We start from the raw sequence: 20,554 nt of genomic DNA, 5'->3' as shown, positions 1-20,554 counted from the left end.
GAGAACCCAGCGCCGCGGGAGGTAAGGAGACCCCGCCCCGCTGAGGTGATTCTGCAGAGGGGCGGAGCTCTGCAGAGTCCAAGCGGGAGGTGGCTCCTGGGGGCGGGGCCACTGATTCCAGCCGCACGCTCCGCTCCCACCATGTCCTTATAAGGAGCGCCCCGCGTTAGGGCTCCGGAATCCGGTTGCAATCCCTGCGGCGCAGCCCCAATCCCAGACCCCTCCCTTGGGAATGGGGGCGGGGCGGGGTCTTGGCGGCGAGGTTGCGAGGGCGGAGCATCTCGAAGCAGGACCAATAGGAGTGGCGGCCCCGGTTTGAGCGGTGCTGCCATTGGGTGCGGCGACGCGATGGGGGCGGGGCGCCCCTGGGGCTGGTTACGCCGAGGGAAGCCCGGACTCCGTAGTTGCTGCTCGCAGTCTGTCTTTCAGCGGGTTCCCGGCCCCGCGGTTCCCAATTTTCTGTAGCCCGCGGTTCGCCGCCCCGCTAGCCGCCGCGATGCCGGTGTTTCATACGCGCACGATCGAGAGCATCTTGGAGCCGGTGGCGCAGCAGATCTCCCACCTGGTGATCATGCACGAGGAAGGCGAGGTGGACGGCAAAGCCATCCCTGACCTCACCGCGCCCGTGGCCGCCGTGCAGGCGGCCGTCAGCAACCTTGTCCGGGTGAGCGCTCTGGCCCTGGGGTCGGGAGCGGGGTCAGGAGACATCCCAGTGGGTCCCCTTCGCCGGCTAGCTCCCTGTGGCTTTGCGCGTGGGCTCTGGAACCAGATGGTCATGGGTTCGAACGCCGATTCCCCCCACTCTGTGACCTTGAGCGAGCCCCCGAGCTTCTGTGGGCCTCAGTTTCTTCATCTCTAAAATGGGGGCAATCATAAAAATGCCTGCCTTGCGGGTTTGTTGTGAAGATTCAGCGAGGTGGGTATTTGTAAAGTGCCCAGCGCAGCCTCTGACCCATAGTAGGTGCTCCGTAAATGATAGTTGTTAGGGTGTCTGATGGCCCCTTTCACTCAGCAGGCTGTCGCCCCTCACGTTGACAGCCTTGCTCTCAGCTCCTTTTTAGGCCTCCCCAGTCTGGCCTATGAGCTGGCGCGCTCCCCTACGGATTCCCCGCCTTTCCTTCCAGGGATTCTTACTTGAGCCGCGCTGTTCACCTTTCTAGTACTCCTGCCCCTCACCCTGAAACCTGCCTCACCCACCACCCTCCCCCCGTGCTCCCCGAGTCTGGCTCTTTTGTCCACTTGTCTTCCTGGCCACTCGTCTCCCGGGCTCCTCCTTCCTGCCTAGGCATTTCTACTTCGGCTCACACCTCTGGCACTCTCAAACACCGGGTAATTTCTTTATATTTCTTTATGCAGTACTTCATGACCACGAATCCTCTTACCTCTTTCGTTTCACCTGCCGCCTTTCATTTTATTCCCTCCCGTGGAGATTTCCACCCGGCTTTACCTGCTGTCAAAAGGCTTCCGCCCCCTGGGGCCTTTCCAGCCTCGGGGGCCCTCCTCCTCGGCCCCTCCTCCTGGCAGGAAGCAAGATGGAGTGCTGGGAGAGGCCTGTGGAATCTGGGATCTGCGGCCCCTGCCGGAGAGAAGGACTGGGCGTCTCCTCCCCGACCCGCAACTTTCGTGGGTGTCTGAGTGGCCCTTGCAGACCCTGTAGCCCAGAGCTGTGACTCATAACTTAGGTCGTGCCTAGGGGAGGCGGAGCTCACTCCTGAAACGGGGAAAGAGGGGCTGTGACCAGTCTTTTAAAACTCCCCTAATATCACACTTTCTTTCCCACCCTGGGTGAGTGACTCAGACCGCTGCCTGTGAGGGACAACTTTGGAAAAAGTTCATACTGCTCCCCCACCGAGCTGTGTAAATAGTTTGTGTCAGGGTAGTTGGCAGGTTGGGAGGCAACTGTGGGTCTGGGTGGGGCTTGGGTTACTTACCTGATTAGAGCCTTGACTGCACCAGGGGCACTGTAGCTGCTGAAAGTCTTCAGTCTTTGGGGCTCTTCTCAGGCATTTGGAGAGACTGATCATTAGGAAGATGGGGGAACCCTATTGACCACATTCTTCTTCTTTCTGTATAGATTTAGAAAGAATCTATTCAGTAAGAATACTGTCTTCATTCAGAACATCTAGTTCTACATTGTTCTTGTTCTTTTTATATCTAATTTTAATCTAAGACTCCAGAGTACATTCTTATGTAGTGTTGTCTGACATGGCTGCATTCCAGGCCTCCATTTTTCAACAAATAGGAAACAATGTAAAGAGACAGGGTAATAGTGTCCCTCCATGGAGTACTTCAGGAAATGAAATCTTAAAACCACATGTTGCACTTGGAACAGAGCTAGTTTAGTCTAGAGGTTGATATCTGGTTAGGCTATTTAGAGAAAAGTTATTTATGAGCTTCATTGCATGAATTAATAAGAATTGAATGCTGCGTAGGGAGCATTGTAATAAATCAGCAGTTCTCAGGTTGGGCTGTGCATCAGAATCACCGGTGGGGCTTTTTAGTAATAAAGATGTCCAACTCCCATCTCAGACTTAACTGTGGAGCTCTTCATGGGGTAGTCTCAAGGCCTTTTGTATTTTTTAGAAGCTCCATAGGTGGTTGTGATACATGCTTTGTTAGGAAACACTGCGAAGACATTGTGAGACAAATACTAAAGAAATAAGGCCAGTCAGGAGCTGAAAAAAAATTACGTACAGTTATATCCCAGTACATACAAGAAAAGGGACTTGGGATTGCTGGTAGATCTGAATTAGCCGAGAGAAAGTTGGGAGGATTGTACTGTTAGTCAATAATGAACAAAGGTACTGGTAAGTCATTTCCAGGTTACAACAAGTATATTATCTGGAGTAGCTCAGGAAGTAAGTTGGAGAGAAATTAGAGATGAAGTCAGTGTATGACATATGGGCACTTTAACAGAAGGCCTTATCCAATAAGATGAACAAAGACAGTGGGAGGGGAGAGGGGATGAGAATAGTGTTTCAGGGAGACTGTATAGGTTGTGTTCTCTGGAGGCCAGACGACCTGCCCACTGCTTGAAATTCTCAATGCCAATTGTGGCCCTTAATATGTTACTGAATATTGTGATGAATTATGTACATGTGTCAAGTTCCCAACTAGGTTGTGTCTGGAGAACAGGCCTCATTTGATATTTCTTTGTGTGCTCCCCGGTTCCTCCCCTCAACCCTGGCACACATGATGGCCCAATAAATATTGCTGAAGGAAAGAGGGAACTGTGGGAGGCGAGATAAATTAGGAGACTTTTTAAACTGGTTGGTCATGAATATAATGAGGCCCTGGACTTTGGATAGGGCAAGGAAAATGGAGAAGGAATTAATTAGAAATATAGTAGAGGAATTGTTAATAGAACTTGATGATAGAACTCTCAGGTTTTGGGGTGCCTGGGTGGCTCAGTGGGTTAAAGCCTCTGCCTTCAGCTCGGGTCATGATCCCAGGGTCCTGGGATTGATCCTCACATCGGGCTCTCTGCTTAGCAGGGAGCCTGCTTCCTCCTATCTCTCTCTGCCTACTTGTGATCTCTGTCTGTCAAATAAATAAATAAAATCTTAAAAAAAAAAACAACCCTCTCAGGTTTTGCTAGGAAAAAATGTGGTGTTATTATAAAATAAGGAAACCGATTTTTGAACGAATATTATGGAACTTACATAATTCAGGTTTCTTTCAGTTACCTTGGGAGGTTATATTTTTATTCCAGTGCTTCTGTTTGAGAATTTCTCTCAGATTATTTACATACCTATGTCAAGTTAGTCAAGAAAATTTCATCTACAGTAGGCTTTCCATTAGCCCTACTATTTTATGTGCCATTCTTGAGTCTAAATGAGCTTTGGATATTTCCAAAATTAAAGTTTACCAGATGAAGATGAAATTGTCAATTGTTAAGCATCGTCCTTCCTTTACCAAATAGGTATTTATTGAGACCCCCTTTTAATGTCAAAGCAGTGTAGGATTCTGGGCAAAATAAGTACAATACTGGACTGAAAGGGCTAAGCGACTGTAAGGAAGTGAAGTACCCTGGAAATTCAGAGGAAGGTAAGATTACTTTTGAGGGGAGAATCCAGAAGGCTATATGGAGGATGTAACATTTGAGACAGGTGGGATTTGATTTAAAGACGAGGTAAGAAAGGCATTATAAGCAGAAAGAACTACCCAGACAAAGGCATAGAATTATTGAGCATCTGAGGACCACGTTTTGACTTAAGGCATCAGTCAGGTGACTACTTTTGGAGGGGCAAGACTCATTTGGATTTACAACTTCATGTGTATTTGCTAAACAAATGTAGTCTGGCCACTTAACGCAAACATCTTATTGCGACGGAGTCATCACTTTGACCGCACACTTAGGGAGGAGTAGGATGGGAAATTATTCGCGTGTCCTTTTTTCAACTCAGGACTCAATCCTGAACAAGACCATTTTTTAAAAAACAGTTTTTTTGAGATATAATTCATATACCATACAATTCCCCTATTTAAAGTAAACAATTAAGTGTTTTTTTTTGTTTGTTTTGTTTTGTTTTTTAAATACATTGACAGAGTTGTGCCACCATCACTACAATCTAATTTTAGGAAGTTTGTGTCCCCTCACAGAGAATCCTCATACCCGAGTCACTCAGTCTCTCCCATCCCCCACCTTCCCAGTCCTAGGCAACCACCAGTCTACTGTCCATCTCTGTGGATTTGCCTATTCTGGACATTTTATGTTAATGAAATCATAAAACATGTGGTCTTTTGTGTCTGACTTCTTTCACTTTGCATGTTTTCAAGATTCATCCAGGGGGTCATATAGTATGTATCAGAACTACATTCCTTTTTGTTGCTGAATAATATTCCATTATATGGAATAAGGCCATTTTAAATACAGAGAGTGATTCTTTTTTTTTTTTTTTTTTAAGATTTTTATTTATTTATTTATTTGTCAGAGACAGAGGGAGAGAGAGTGAGCGAGCACAGGCAGACAGAGAGGCAGGCAGAGGCAGAGGGAGAAGCAGGCTCCCCGCCGAGCAAGGAGCCCGATGTGGGACTCGATCCCAGGACGCTGGGATCATGACCTGAGCCGAAGGCAGCCGCTTAACCAACTGAGCCACCCAGGCGTCCCCAGAGAGTGATTCTAATGTAATAATAAAACAAGGAAGGGGAGCTAAGAGAAAGAAGGAAAAACAGAGGAAGGGTAAGAAGTTCCAAGGGTGAGATTCTGTGAGCAGTGTGAAAAAGTCAGAAGTCTTAGACTGCCTGTCTTGTAGCATGGTATATAAATTTTTCTTTTTTTTCTGTTGAAGTGACCCATGGCCATCTGTCAGTCTTTGTGACCCTATAGTTGTGGTAGTTTTATTAATGGGGCTTCAGACCCTTTGCCTTCTCCATTGCATCTGAGGGCATGTGTTATAACTTCTCCTTGGGCTCATGAAATATTTATTTTGGGAGTTTTTGTGGCCTTGACTTTTATGAGCCTCACCCATATATCATACCCTCTTGAGACCAGCTCTGGTACAAATAGCAGCATTGTCTTTAACCTGATAGATGGGAAAGACTGTTCTGCTCTTAAAAAGAGATCGGCAATTAATTTTGTCATTTGTAAATGATCGATATTAGCATCTGAAATTATTTTTGCTCTAATTTTTTTTTTCTTGGTTGATGTTAGATATTTTTCAGTTAAAATAAATAACAACAGGGCACCTGGCTGGGCTCAGTTGGAAGAGCATATGACTCTTGAGCTTAGGGTTGTAGAGTTTGAACCCCATGTTGCCCCTAGAGATTACTTAGGGGATAAAAAATATATATATATATATGTATATATATATATATATATATTTTAAGATTTTATTTATTCCTTTGACAGAAAGAGAAAGATCACAAGTAGGCAGAGCAGCAGGCAGAGAGAGAAGGGGGGAAGCAGGCTCCCTGCCGAGCAGAGAGTCAGCCGTGGGGCTCAATCCCAGGACCCTGAGATCATGACCTGGGCCAAAGGCACAGGCTTAACCCACTGAGCCACTCAGGCGCCCTGAAAAAAAAAAAAAAAATCTTAAGAAATAAACAAATAAAATAAATAACAACAATGGTGATAGGCCTCTGGGTGATTTTTTTTTTCTTTTTAATATTTTTCTGTATTTTCCAGTTTTTAAAATGAACATATTTCTACATTAAGGAAAAAAGTAATCAAGTGAATATAAAGAACATTTGTATAATCCTTTATAGTTAATAAAACACTTTCATCTACACTATCCTAGTAATCCTTTAAGGTAGATACTGTGATGGTCCCAGTTTTACAGATGAGGATACTGTAGGTTAAGGAATTTAAGTAATCTGCCCTCAGTGGCACAGCTAGTTAGTTGGAGAGCTTGAACCCAAACTCTGTTTCTCTTACTCTGTACCCTTTGCTTTCTCTACTGCACTATTCTGTGTCCAATTAGAGCAAAGCTGTTAAATATCAGTGGAAGGTTTCCACCTAGAATTTGAAGCAACAAGAATGCTATTAGTCATAGAGTTTTCATGTGACCTGGGCCTGGCAAAATTACCTGTTAAAAGCCTGGCTTTGGCAAGGCCTGCATGAAGGGTCCATATATGAAAAGAATGGTATGAAGGTAGGGTTCTGTTTCACAGCAACATTCCATTTTGCAGCTTTTCTTTAGAAAAAAAAAGTAAGAGTAGCTACAGATCAGCAAAGAAGTATTTATGCCTGCAAAACAGATAAAGGCTTTTTATAGTATATATGGCTGCTCAGCTCGAAAGCCTCTTAGAACTAATAGTATTTAAAGTACTTTTTATAGGATTTCTGTATTTACATAGTATTTAAGGTAGGTTTGTGGATTCTTTGGGCAATCATGAAGTTTCAATTGAAAAATGAAAACCTTGAATCAAAAGAGATAAATGAATGACTCAGATTGTGAACTTTGTTCTAATAATACTTAACATTTACTCATGTGATTGAGAGAACAGAAGAGTTTTGAAGGTAATAATGTTTCTACAACCATCTTTTTAATTTTAGTAGGGCCCCAATTTATTCGTTTAGGGGCGCCTGGGTAGCACAGCTGGTTAAGCATCTGCCTTTGGTTTAGGCCATGATCCTGGGGTCCTAGAATCCAGCTCCACGTCCTTGTTGGGCTCCCTGCTCAGTGGGGAGTTGGCTTCTCCCTCTCCCTCTGCCTCTCCTGCTTGCCTGCGTATGTGCACACACTCTCTCTCTCAAATAAATAAAATCTTTAAAAAAATATTTGTTTATATATCTGCACAGTAGAAAGTTGGGCTTTTCCAAAGTTGTTTTATAAATAGCACTGGTATAACTCTAAGAGGACAGAATAAAAGTTAGAGTAAAAGTCTTGTTGGTATTAAGCACAGTATTTTAAGTTGCATCCTTCTGTTACAGTCCAGGAATAAGGGCAGCATTAAAGCAACTACTTTTTTTTTTTTTTTAAGATTTTATTTATTTATTTGACAGAGAGAGTCAGCAAGAGAGTGATCACAAGCAGGGGGCATGGGAAAGGGAGAAGCAGGCTTCCCTACTGATCAGCAAGCCTGATGTGGGGCTTGATCCTGGGATCATGGACCCTGGGATCATGACCTGAGCCGAAGGCAGACACTTAATGACTGAGCCACCCAGGTGCCCCTAAAACAACTACTTTTATGGGGATGGGAACTCTTTGGATTTTAATATTTCTTGTATATTTGTTAAAAAAGGAGTTTGATCAGGGGCACCTGGGTGGCTCAGTGGGTTAAAGCCTCTGCCTTTGGCTCAGGTCATGATCCCAGTGTCCTGGGATTGAGCCTGCATCGGGCTCTCTGCTCAGCGGGGAGCCTGCTTCCTCCTCTCTCTCTGCCTGCCTCTCTGCCTACTTGTGATCTCTGTCTGTCAAATAAAAAAATAAAATCTTAAAAAAAAAAAGAGTTTGATCATTTCAGATACTTATTTAATTACTGGTCATTTATATACATATAAAATGCTTATGCTTTACATGTATCACAACTAAGAGGGTTTTATTATTCCTTTTTTTTTTTTTTTTAACTGCAGCTCAGCATAGCATGTATACATGGTCTGGTAATATATACCATACTTGGTCAGGGTTTGTTTTCTCTGCTACATTGTAGGTTCCTCAGTGTCAGGGACCACATCTTTTGTGTTCATTACTTAATTTCCAGTGTCTGGCTGTGACCATAGCTGTACAATACGATTTTTTTTTTTTTTAAGATTTTATTTATTTGACAGAGATCACAAGTAGGCAGAGAGACAGGCAGAGAGAGAGAGAGAGGAGGAAGCAGGCTCCCTGCTGAGCAGAGAGCCCGATGTGGGGCTCTGTCCCAGGACCCTGGGATCATGTCCTGAGCCGAAGACAGAGGCTTTAACCCACTGAGCCACCCAGGTGCCCCCGATTTTTTTTTTTAACTAAGTGAACATATATATAGTATTTATTTTTTATGTGCAGAATACTGTAATAGAAATTTTGTGCAATCAATACTTTTCTTCTCCAGCTTTTAAACATCTGATACAGCTGAATTTGAAACTCTAATTGAATTTATTATGGGCTGTGTCTGAAACAAATATATATACTAAGGGGAAAGCATGAATGGCTAACTGCCCATTGGTTGAGATAACAAAAGTGTTCAGGCTATTTTGGGTTGTGGTTCTCCGTTTCAGAGTGCTTTCAACTATGCAGGCTGCCTTCTAAATTCATAAATGAGAATATGTTGCTATCTGAAAGAGACATTGAGATCTTGCATTCTTTTAACATTGGAAGTTACTTTTTAAAATTTAACAATTTAGACCAGGTGTTGATACATTATTTGGAGTCCTGCTGGTTACAGTGTGGTAGCATACTGTGAGTCCTGAATTCCTCATTAAAAGATCCTTACTGGGGCGCCTGGGTGGCTCAGTGGGTTAAGCCGCTGCCTTCGGCTCAGGTCATGATCTCAGGGTCCTGGGATCGAGTCCCGCATCGGGCTCTCTGCTCAGCAGGGAGCCTGCTTCTCTCTCTCTCTCTCTCTCTCTGCCTGCCTCTCTGTCTACTTGTGATATCTCTCTGTCGAATAAATAAATAAAATCTTTAAAAAAAAAAAAAAAGATCCTTACTTCCTTGAACTATATGGCAGGAGACAAAGATTATCATAAAGTTGGACTGTCTCTTTTTTGCTTTTTGACTGATCTGGCCCAGCCTTTTCATTGAACCTTGTGTCATGGTCTTGACAGTGGGGTATATTTTTACCTAATAAACCAGCATTAGAGCAGTATCAAAAGAGGTCTTAGTCCTTAATCAGCAAATGTTAGTGATCAGCTGGTATCACAGCAGGATTTCTTTCTAGAATAATCCTACATGCTCAGTATTCTTGCTGAGGATGGGTCATTCAGTTACTTCATGTTGTTTTGGGGCAGGTCTGCCCTTAAACCTTCCCATATAGATAGGACTAGAAGGAGAAAATATAAATTTCAGCCTTGACTTTGTAAGCTTCAGCAGGCTTTAGTTCTGTATATCTAGTATAAATACATCAAAGGGAGGTTTAAAGAGTAAAGTATGTATGTACTTTATAATATGTAATAAGACTATGTAATAAGACTCTGAAACACCCAGAGAAGAAAGTGAATGTATTGGAGGATGAGAGGTACTCCCTTAAAAAAAAAAAAAAAAAGAAAATCTTTTTTAAAAAAGACAGTCTTCTACTCCATAACCATTCCCAATGAAAACTAAGTAAGTACTAAAATGGCTGTAAAAGACAGAGAAGCAAACACTTTGATCATTCAAAACTTATGTTATCTGAAAAAAAAAACAAAAAAACAAAACTTATGTTATCTGAATTTAATTCTGTTTTTTTCTTTTTTAAAAAAGATTTAGTATTTATTTATTTATTTATTTATTTATTTGAGAGAGAGTGGGGGTAGGGGCAGAGGGAGACGGAGAGAGAATCCTCAAGCTGACTCCCTGCTGAGCAAAGAGCCCTGTGTGGGGCTCAATCCCATGGCCCTGAGATCATGACCTGAGCTGAAACCAAGAGCTGCCCGCTTAACTGACTGAGCCACCCAGGGCTCTCTCCCCCCATTCAGTTTTTCTTAGTAATTTACAAAAAGATTTATTAGGGAAGGAGGTTGAGATTAATATGTAGGTACCAGGGGGCTGCCTGGGTGGTTCAGTTGTTAGGCATCTGCCTTTGGCTCAGGTCATGATCCTAGGGTCCTGGGATGGAGCCCAGCATCGGGCTCCCTGCTCAACGGGGAGCCTGCTTCTCCCTTTCCCCACTCCCCCTGCTCGTGTTCCCTCTCTTGCTGTCTCTCTCTCTCTGTCAAATAAATAAAATAAAATCTTAAAAAAAATATGTAGGTACTGAATTTTTTCACTGTATTTTATCATAATTGAAGTATTATATCCTTCATATAGTAATATAAATAATATTGAACTGTATACTATTATCATGCTGAGCCTTCATATAGTCTTCCAAAAGGAACATTTTTCTTATTACAAAAGTATTGCATTTTCATTGTTGAAATTTAGAAAATCTGTCTTCTCTCAGTTTTCTCAGCCTTTTCAGTCTGTTTGAACTTGACTTGTCTTACTCTCTCATTTCCTTTTCTCTCTACTCCCAACCAATTTGTGTTTACCTGGATATAAATACAAACTAAACTATGCACCAGTTCTTATCCTTTTTCACTATTTAAAAAAAACCCAAACCCTTTAATTTACTTTCCCATTTAAGAATTTGCAAAGAGGGGCGCCTGGGTGGGTTGAGCTCAGTGGGTTGAGCCTCTGTCTTCGGCTCAGGTCGTGGTCTCGGGGTCCTGGGATCGAGCCCTGCATCGGGCTCTCTGCTCAGCAGTGAGCCTGCTTCCCCCTTTCTCTCTCTCTTTGCCTACCTCTCTGCCTACTCGTGACCTCTCTCTGTCAAGTAAATAAATAAAATCTTAAAAAAAATAATTTACAGGGGCGCCTGGGTGGCTCAGTGGGTTAAAGCCTCTGCCTTCAGCTCAGGTCATGATCCCAGGGTAGTGGGATCGAGCCCCGCATCTGGCTCTCTGCTCGGCAGGGAGTCTGCTTCCCTTCCTCTCTCTCTGCCTGCCTCTCTGCCTATGTGTGATCTCTGTCTGTCAAATAAATAAATACAAATATTAAAAAATTTACAAAGAAAAGTGAGGAAACAGAGTCCGGTACAATATCCCAAGACTTTGTCCTGTGCCATTTAAGGAGCCATGATGTACTTAGCTAACTACTTGTTTTTAGTAAATATGGAATGAGATGACTTCAAAATAATAAGCTTGGTCCTATTCTAATCTAGGTTAGATTAGAATTTCTAATCTGGACATGCTTGTTAAAGATATGGGGGCTTTAGTATGATTAAGTCTATTTAGGTATGTGCATTATGTGCAGACAGGGAGAATATGACAGAGTAATGAATGAAAGAGGACTTGGATAATTATACTCAGGAAGTTGGGGATTTGTTGCCTTCTTTCCAGTTCCTTGTAGATTTTGTGTCCTCGTATGCTGGATCATTAGTCTTTGATGATTGATTTGTGACTTTTCTTTCCACTTACCCCCACTCCCTCAGGGTATCTCCGTTTTAGACTGTTGGTTTCTGGAGGGCAAGGACTGGGCTATATTCTTGATATTTCCAGTGCTGTTCTTATCCTAGTCCCTTGCTCGTGGTATTCCTTCCATAGATGTGTTGTGCTTTGATACTTGCTATACCAGCTAGTCATTCTGATGAGGATAGCTCACCACCTCTTGCCTACTTTGGAAGGCATGGTGATTCTCTTTTCCTGCCCTCCAGTGTTGTTATATACGAGAAACAAAGATTCGTAAATGATGTTATATTGTGTGGTTACATATTTGGACTTTTAAAGATTATTTATTTATTTGTTTATTTGACAGAGATCACAAGTAGGCAGAAAGGCAGGCGGGGGTGGGCTGGGGTGGGGTGGGGTGGAGCAGGCTCCCTGCTGAGCAGAGAGCCTGATGTGGGGCTCAATCCCAGGACCTGAGCTGAAGGCAGAGGCTTTAACCCACTGAGCCATCCAGGTGCCCCTATTTGGACTTTTAGAGTCCAAAAAATTTTATGTCGCTTCTGTTAGGAGTCAGCTCATTGGGTTGGTGTGATTGTGGGATGTATGTGTGTATAGAGGATGAGAGGTAGTGAATCTTAGAAGTAAAAATGTTATACAAATACTGTTAAGTTACAGAAAATAGAATCTTTGGCCCTTAGAGAATTTCCTACTGATAAGTTTTCCAGTTGAATGACTTTTAAGAGGAAAGTGGCTGAATTTCATTGTAGTTGGTCACAATCCAAGTAAAAGTCATTCCTTCTTTTGAAATAAGTTTAACTTACTCCCATAAGTAAGCTTTCTGTGAAGAAAGAGAAATAGCACATTTGTTCTTAGAGTTGGGAGGTGAGGGACCTCTATTATCTAGCTCCTGATATTTCAAGCCTTCTTTCCTTCTCCAGCCCATCTCTGAAGAACTGGCTCATCTTTTATCTGTAAGGTAGACAACATGTTTTTATTCATACAATTAAAGTAGATAAGGATATATGAATGGGGAAGTGATTCTTAACATAGGAAAAAATCGAGACTACTAACATGTAAATTTCTTATCTTACAGCTCTTCTCCCCAAATGGCAGACTTAGTCATCAGACCCTTGCTATGCACATTGCTAGGTGTTCTGAATGATGGTGGGATATTATATAAGATGTGTTCTCTGGCCTCAGGTTGTTAAAATACAGATGAAATTTATAATCTTATAAAAGATGTATCTTATCCACATCCTCTCTACCAGTGAAATTGTTTGCAGAATTTAAGTTATTCATTTTAAAGGGTTGTGCGCTAGTACTGCAAATAATTTATTCCTTGGAGCCATGGAGGAAAAAAGAGTGGGCCAGTGGCAGAATGAACAGGTTGTGGTCTTCCTAGTGAGGAAAAGACCTTTGAGCACTGGCCGCAGCTTTTATCTTCTTGTGGTACTCCAGGCACACTTGTTTTCATTTCCTCCAAAGCGCAGTGCTATTCCTTTGTCTGAACTACTCTCTAGTACTTCTTTATTTGGGTAATTTCTACGCATCCTCAACTTCCATATTAAATGTCAGTGTTTTAGGGACTACCTCCCTGACTTTACCTCTAAAATTGAGTTAGGTCCATCTTATATGATTCCTATGTTTCCCCCCTTATTTTGCTTATCACAGTTATATGTAATTATTTGTGTGGTTATTACTTATTTAATGTCTTTCTCCCCGCTAGAGCCCTAATGGGCAAATACTGATTCTGCAGTGTTTGCTCCTGAATTTTCAGCACCCATCAGAGTGCTTTGGCACATAGTAGAGTCTTGAAGAATATTTGTTGATGAACAAATGGGAAGGCCATTTACTGTTTCCCTACCAAAACTGTTTTATGCTTCTTTGGAAAAATATATATCATGCTGTGAGTGAATCTTTGGTGAAATTTAACTGCCAATTAGGAAGTAGATGTAAATTGTTGCTTGGCACAGGATATTGCATGTGGTAGGACCATCCAATTCCTGCTCCCTGAATGAACAAATTCCAGGCATGAAGTCCTGGGGTGCAGATGAGAATAATCCTGCCCAACAAAGGGATATGCAGAATTTGTAAGTGTGAGTAAAAATAAAACATGGATTTGGAATTCTCTATTAGTTTTAATCCTTTGCAAATAAATAGAATAGAAAACTTGGGCAAAATGCATCTGGTATGAGTTAGCAAATCTCAAAGTCAGACTTTAGATATAGATACAAGGCAAATCAGCATATAAACATGACAAGAATCTTGGGAGGCAGTACAGTGTAATGGTTACGAGTAAATGCTCCGGAGCTAAACTTCTTGCATTCAATCCCGAAATTGATTGACACCTTTGAGGTATGTAAATTGGGGAAAGTATTTAATCTCTTTCTCATGGCCCTCCTTTGTAAAGCAAAGATACTCATCGTGTATTTTTGGGAGGATTAATGAGTTCATGAAAATGGTTAGAACTATGCCTGACATAGAGTTAAGAGCTCAGTGAATGTTAGATATATTAATATATTTTCCATGGTATTTAAGTCCTATTTTAAATGTTAGTCTAATGAAAAGGCAGTGTTCACTTTTTTTTTAAATATCTTAGCATAACTTCTAACTTTTGCTTAACAAGGCAAAGTGCCAGTGAAAGCTTTCAGTAGAATTCCATATGTTGTGGGATATACAGTTTTACCAACTGTGGGGAAAATATCACTTACAGTTTAGGTGCCTGAGCTTTTGATTGCCATTTTCCCATGATTAAAATCAAACATCTAATTTTGATTCATATCTCCTTTGGAGCAATAGTAAGGGGAAAAAGCATATATATATAGAACCTATATAAATATGTTTTTTCCCCAGCGTAGAAACAAGAAATGAAGCTTAGGGTTTGGTATTTTATCCCAAGCATTCATTGTCCTATTTTCTGAAAAAGAAAAAAAATTGAAGGGATAGTCAGGCCACTCACTAAAATAATAAGATGGAATCAGCCTTCTAGGTAGTGTTCAGAAGTATAATCAACGTATGGAATAGAATTCATTTAATTCTGGAACAGTCAAATTAATGTAACAAATATGTCATGACTACATACTATGGTAGACATTAGGTGGGCTTAGTATCTTTTGCCTGAAAGGAGGGCTAGAATTTCAGGTGTCCTGTCAGCATGGGAGTACGTGTTGAAAGTGATGGTCACACTACTAGTTTGGAGGTATATCTATTATTTCTAGTCTTACAATGATGTTCTGGAAGTAAAATTTTTAAAAAAGATTTTATTTATTTATTTGACAGAGAGAGATCACAAGTAGGCCGAGAGGCAGGCGGGGATTGGGCGGGGGGGAGCAGTCTCCCTGCTTGATCCCAGGACCTTGAGATCATGACCTGAGCTGAAGGCAGAGGCTTAACCCACTGAGCCACCCAGGCGCCCCGATTTTCTGGAAAAATTTTACTCTGTGTATTTAACTTGAAAGTCTTAAATTAGTTAGCATTTTCACTGTCTTCCTGAGTAATATAAAGATTGTAAAATACTTCAAGTTCCATTGTTCCTTTATATATGGTTGTCTAAGATTTTGTTCTGTCTTCTTTCTTCACTCCATAAATTAGATACTATTTTTTTCTTATACTGTTGCTTTTCCCCCCATTTACTCACATTTACCATTTTCTTTGAGATATAGGAGAAATGATGAATAGCTCATCCTTCTAGGTGTATCTCTCTACTTCCTGAGGTCCACCCTACAATAGTATCTTTAATAGGATCTTTGGGCAGTCCACACTCTTAAGTTTCTATTTGTCTAAAATATCTTTTGTCTTCCTCTTTTTTTTTTTTTTTAAGATTTTATTTATTTATTTGACAGAGAGAGATCACAAGTAGGCAGAGAGGCAGGCAGAGAGAGAGAGAGAGAGAGAGAGGAGGAAGCCGGCTTCCTGCTGAGCAGAGAGCCCAATGTGGGGCTCGATCCCAGGATCCTGGGATTGTGACCTGAGCCAAAGGCAGAGGCTTTAACCCACTGAGCCATCCAGGCGCCCTCTTTTGTCTTCTTTTTTGAAAGATAATTTCATTAGATCAACAAATCAGGGCTGATAGTAATTTTTTTCCAGCACTTTGAAAATATTATTCCAGTGTTTTTGCATTCATATCAACCATTGGTCTAATTGTTGTTTTGCTATACATTATGACTTTTTTCTCTGGAAGTTTTAACACCTTATTTATCTTTCTTAGGATTTTTTTGAGGATTGATTTCTTTTAATCAGTCCTAGAAAATTATTAGCCATTATCTTTTTGAATTTTTACCTCTTCCCTCATTTTATTCTCTCCTTTGGGAACTCTAGTTGGAAAAAGGTACTTTCTCACTCTGTCCTTCATATCTTTTCTCAGTTTATATTTTCCATTTGGTAATTTCTTCAGCTCTTCCAGTTTGCAAATTCTCATACAGCTGTGTCTAATGTAATTTAATTGATCTACTGTGTTTTTAAATTTAAATGACCGTATTTTTTACTTCTAGAATTGTTTGTATGTTTTTCAAAATCTGCTAGCAATTCTGATAGTCTCTCATTCTTTAATCAAACATTTTGAAAAAGATTGTTTGTATTCTCTCTCTTTGGTTTTTTTTTTTTTTTTTTTTTGGTTTGGTAAAAAATATGTTGGAGCATGGAGCCTGTAAGAGCTAATACCGGGATGAGAATAGAAAGGTACTTTTGAAATCTGAAGAAGGGGCACCTGGGCCAGTCATGGGGTGCCTGGGTGGCTCAGTCATTGGGCATCTGCCTTGGGCTTAGGTCATAATCCCAGGGTCCTGGGATTGAGCCCCACATCAGGACTCCCTGCTCAGCAGGGAGCCTGCTTCTCCCTCTCCAGCTCCCTTGTGCTTGTGTTCCCTTTCTCACTATCTCTCTCTGTCATAAATAAATAAAATCTTAAAAAATAATCTGAAGAAATGTCAGGATAATATTACTATCTTGAGGCTGTAGAAGTCTCTGATTATTTTCTTTTTTTCTTTTACATTTTTAAAGATATTATTTATTTATTTGAGAGAGAGTGTGCACCAGCAGGGGGAGGGGCAGAGGGATAAGCAGACTCCCCACCGAGCACGGAGCTAGACACAGGGCTTCATCCCAGGACCCCAGGATCACTACCTGAGCCAAAGTCAGATGCTTAACTGACTGTGTCACCCAGGTGCCCCTCCTTTAATTTTTTTTTGTTGCAATAAAATTATATATAACATGAAAGTTACCATATTAACTATTTTTAAGTGTGTAGTTCTGTGACATTAAGTACATTCACATTGTTGTGTCGCCATTACTGCCTTCTGCCTCTAGAGCCTTTTCATTGCCCCCGACTAAAGTGCTGCACCCATTACACCCTTACCCCATTTCTTATTCCCCTGAGTCCCTGACAGCTGCAATTCTACTTTCTATTGCTTTGAGCTTGACTTGTCTAGGTAACTCATATAAGTAGAATCATACAGTATTTGTCCTTTTGTGACTGGCCTATTTTTAAAAATTTTTATTTATTTATTTATTTGACACAGAGAGAGAGACAGCAAGAGCAGGAACACAAGCAGGGGGAGTGGGAGAGGGAGGAGCAGGCCTCCCACTGAGAAGGGAGCCTGACGTGGAGCCCAATCCCAGGACGCTGGGATCCTGAGTGGAGCCAAAGGCAGACGCCCAATGACTGAGCCACCCAGGCACCCCATGACTGGCCCGTTTTTACTTAGTATAATGTCTTCAAGGTTCATCCATGTTGTAGCTTATATCAGAATTTCTGTCCTTGGGGTGCCTGGGTGGCTCAGTGGGTTAAAGCCTCTGCCTTCAGCTCAGGTCATGATCCCAGGGTCCTGGGATCAAGCCCTGCATGGGGCTCTCTGCTCAGCGGTGAGCCTGCTTCCCCCAACCCCATCTCTCTCTCTCTGCCTGCCTCTCTGCCTACTTGTGATCTCCGTTTGTCAAATAAATAAATAAAATCTTAAAACAAAAAAAAAAAGAATTTCCGTCCTTTTGAAGGCTAAGTAATATTCCATTGTAGGTATGTACTGCATTTTGCTTATGCATTTATCCACTAATGGACACTTGGGTTCCTTTTTTTTTTTTGGCTACTATGAGTAATCCTGCTATTTCATCATTTTTTTTTATTGCCCTGAGACCTAGACTTTGTCCCTGAGGAGTAGAATGTTCTTATGGAGTCAGGTAAGACTGTGAACCCAGCCAATGATGCCAGGGAACAAACATGTAATCAAATCAGGCCAAAGGGCCTTTTGCACAAAATTGCAAGAAGACAGGAGAGGAAGTTCATTCTGTCTTAGCCAGTATTTGAAACACGAAGTTTGCCAGCCAGAGAAAAATGGGAAATACTTCTGTGCAGGGCAGGAGTGTGAATGAGCAGTGAGGGAGTGGGGCAGCTTTAGTAAAGAGACTACTAAGGTAGATTTGTGCTAGTTTGGGAAGGGACTTATGTGCCATATTAACCAATCAGAAAAAAACCAACTTTAATTTTTTTTTTTTTAAGATTTTATTTATTTTTTGTCAGAGAGAGAGGGAGAGAGAGAGACCAAACGCAGGGGGAGAGGCAGGCAGAGAAGGCAGAGGGAGAAGCAGACGCCCGGCAGAGCAAGGAGCCCCATGTGGGACTCGATCCCAGGACTCTGGGATCATGACCTGAGCCGAAGGCAGTGGACTAACCAACTGAGCCACCCAGGCATCCCCCAACTTTAATTTTTGAGTAAGTAAAAAATTCACCTGTTTCAAAACTTTTTAAAAAGATTTTATATTTATTTATTTATTTATTTGAGAGAGAGAGAGAGAGAGAGAGGATGTGTACGCATGCATGAGCAAGGGAGCAGGAGGGGACGGGCAGAAGGAGAGGGAGATGCAGGGACCCTAATGCAGGGCTCCATCCCAGGACCCTGGGATCATGCATGACCGGAGCCAACGGTATGTTGACTAAACCACCCAGGCGCCCCCACCTGGTTCCAAATTTAAAAGTTTCGGCAAGGGATTTAGTAAATCATCTCTCTCCACCCTTGAACTCCAGCCACTGTTTTATTAGGAAACTAATAGGTTCCCTCCTCTTAGGTAACCAACGAACATAGGAAACCCAATGTCTTGGGTATGCTTCTAGAGATGGCTTATGCATATTCAGGTGATAGGTTTTCCCCTTTTATACGAATGGTGACCTATGGTACCTGTTCCTTGATTTTCTTTTTTACCCCTTAACATACTATGCAGAACATTTTTTATCAATGCATATTGAGTCTTTTGACAGTTACATAATACTCCATTGATGATTGTAACATAATTTATGTAACTAGGTCCTTATGGAAGGACATTAGGCTATTTGTGATCTTTTGCTCTTTCTGACTGGCAATGAATGACACAGTTGGGTAATTTTATGCCTGTGCAGGTATATTTGTAGGGTAATTTCTAGAAGCGGACCATTCCAAGCACTGGATGTTAGTCAATGAAAGGATTTTATACATACATATATATATATTTATTAATTATGAGGGAAGGGGAGGAGAGGCAGAGGGAATGGGAGAGAGAGAATCTTAAGCAGACTCCATGCCCTGTTTGGAGCCGGCAGGAGGCCCAACCCCACAATTCTGAGATCATGACTTTGAGCCAAAAGCAAGAGCCGGCCGCTAAACCGACTGAGCCACCCAGGCACCCCAGCAATGGAAGGATTTTAAATCGTGGTATAACATGGACAGTTTTGGGTTTGGTAAAGATCACCCTGGTAGCTGTGAGAAAGATAGGTTGGAAAGTGAGACACTCTCCCTCCAGTGAGGGCTGCCTTCAAGCACTGGGGAACTGCAAACAGAGAAAGATGGGGGCAAATTCTAGAGAGGCTCTTTATTACTTTACAGTTGAATTCATAGTATTCTCAATTTCAGAAATGCAACAGTAAAACAAAATGGTTTTAAGAATTATTTTATTAAATTCATCATACCCGTATCTTTTTGATTTCATATGGAAGAAAGAAAAGTAAATACAGTGGCTAGTAGCATGGATATACCTGTAGAGATCTTGGAAGAAAACAGAAAAAGATCAAGTTGAAGTGAGAGCTCTAAGGAAGGGACTATACTTTGGCCTTGAACTCAGCTATGCCAGGGGTTTTTAAAGATTTTATTTATTTGAGGGACGCCTGGGTGGCTCAGTTGGTTAAGCAGCTGCCTTCGGCTCGGGTCATGATCCCAGGGTCCTGGGATCGAGTCCCACATCGGGCTCCTTGCTTGGCGGGGAGCCTGCTTCTCCCTCTGCCTCTGCCTGCCATTCTGTCTGCCTGTGCTCTCTCTCTCTCTCTGACAAATAAATAAATAAAATCTTTAAAAAAAAAAAAAAAGATTTTATTTATTTGATAGAGAAACACAGAGAGAAGGAACACAAGCAGGGGGAGTGGGAAAGGGAGAAGCAGGCTTCCTGTCAGGCAGAGAGCCCAATGCGGGGCTCGATCCCAGGACCTGGGATCATGACCTGAGCTGAAGGCAGCCACTTAACCAACTGAGCCAGCCAGGCGCCCCTGCCAGGGATTTTTAATCACTCCACTATGTATTCCAGGTTGACATGGACAGATATCTGTGCTAAGATGTTAGGCAAAAACAGTAGGGTTATATATTTAGAATGATCCCATTTTGTATTATCCTGTGTGTGGAAGAGCATACACTAAAATGTGGTGGGATTGAGTAGTGGGATTTCAGGGTACACATTTTTTTCTTACCATAATTCATGTTTTTCTCTTAACAATGAACTTGTATCACTTTTGAAGTAAAAAGATAAATCCAGTATTTTCCTACATCTTTTTCTTCTTATTGTTTGCACTGTTCTCAGTGCTTGGAATCACCCTTCCTCTCTTGTTAAAATGTGGTTGTCACTTTCTCCATGAAGTCCTTTCCAGGCTGCTCAGTAGAAATTAATCTCTCCTTAAGGCTTGCCTGTGTTTCCTCTCAGATGCTGTCATGAATTAGAGGTACTTATGTCGTCCCTCCAACCTCACCCACCTTACAATATGAGACCTGGAAGGCATGCAGTACTCATATAGTGGGATTACTTGCACTTGGGAGATAGTGTAATGCTCAATCAGTTGTT

The 20,554-nt window shown here is 41.9% G+C and overlaps 1 protein-coding gene across 4 annotated transcripts in view; it reads left to right on the top strand.

Annotated features, from left to right (window-relative positions):
• The first annotated feature begins 380 nt into the window (after positions 1-380).
• VCL (vinculin) overlaps positions 381-20,554 on the top strand; it is a 113,715-nt gene continuing 93,541 nt past the window's right edge. For 2 of the 4 annotated variants that reach the window (XM_032839745.1, XM_032839740.1), the window contains exon 1: positions 381-664. In XM_032839745.1, the coding sequence (XP_032695636.1) occupies positions 497-664 (168 nt within the window). In that variant the 5' untranslated portion in view covers positions 381-496. The remainder of the gene's footprint in view (positions 665-20,554) is intronic. The other 2 variants (XM_032839756.1, XM_032839751.1) reach the window with 1 other exon arrangement.

The sequence above is a fragment of the Lontra canadensis genome, unplaced genomic scaffold (assembly GCF_010015895.1).
Source record: "Lontra canadensis isolate GAN:19392208 unplaced genomic scaffold, GSC_riverotter_1.0 scaffold3, whole genome shotgun sequence".
NCBI classification, from domain to species: Eukaryota; Metazoa; Chordata; class Mammalia; order Carnivora; family Mustelidae; genus Lontra; species Lontra canadensis.
Note: the sequence above shows the minus strand (reverse complement) of the source record. Positions and strands in the feature narration are given on the sequence as shown.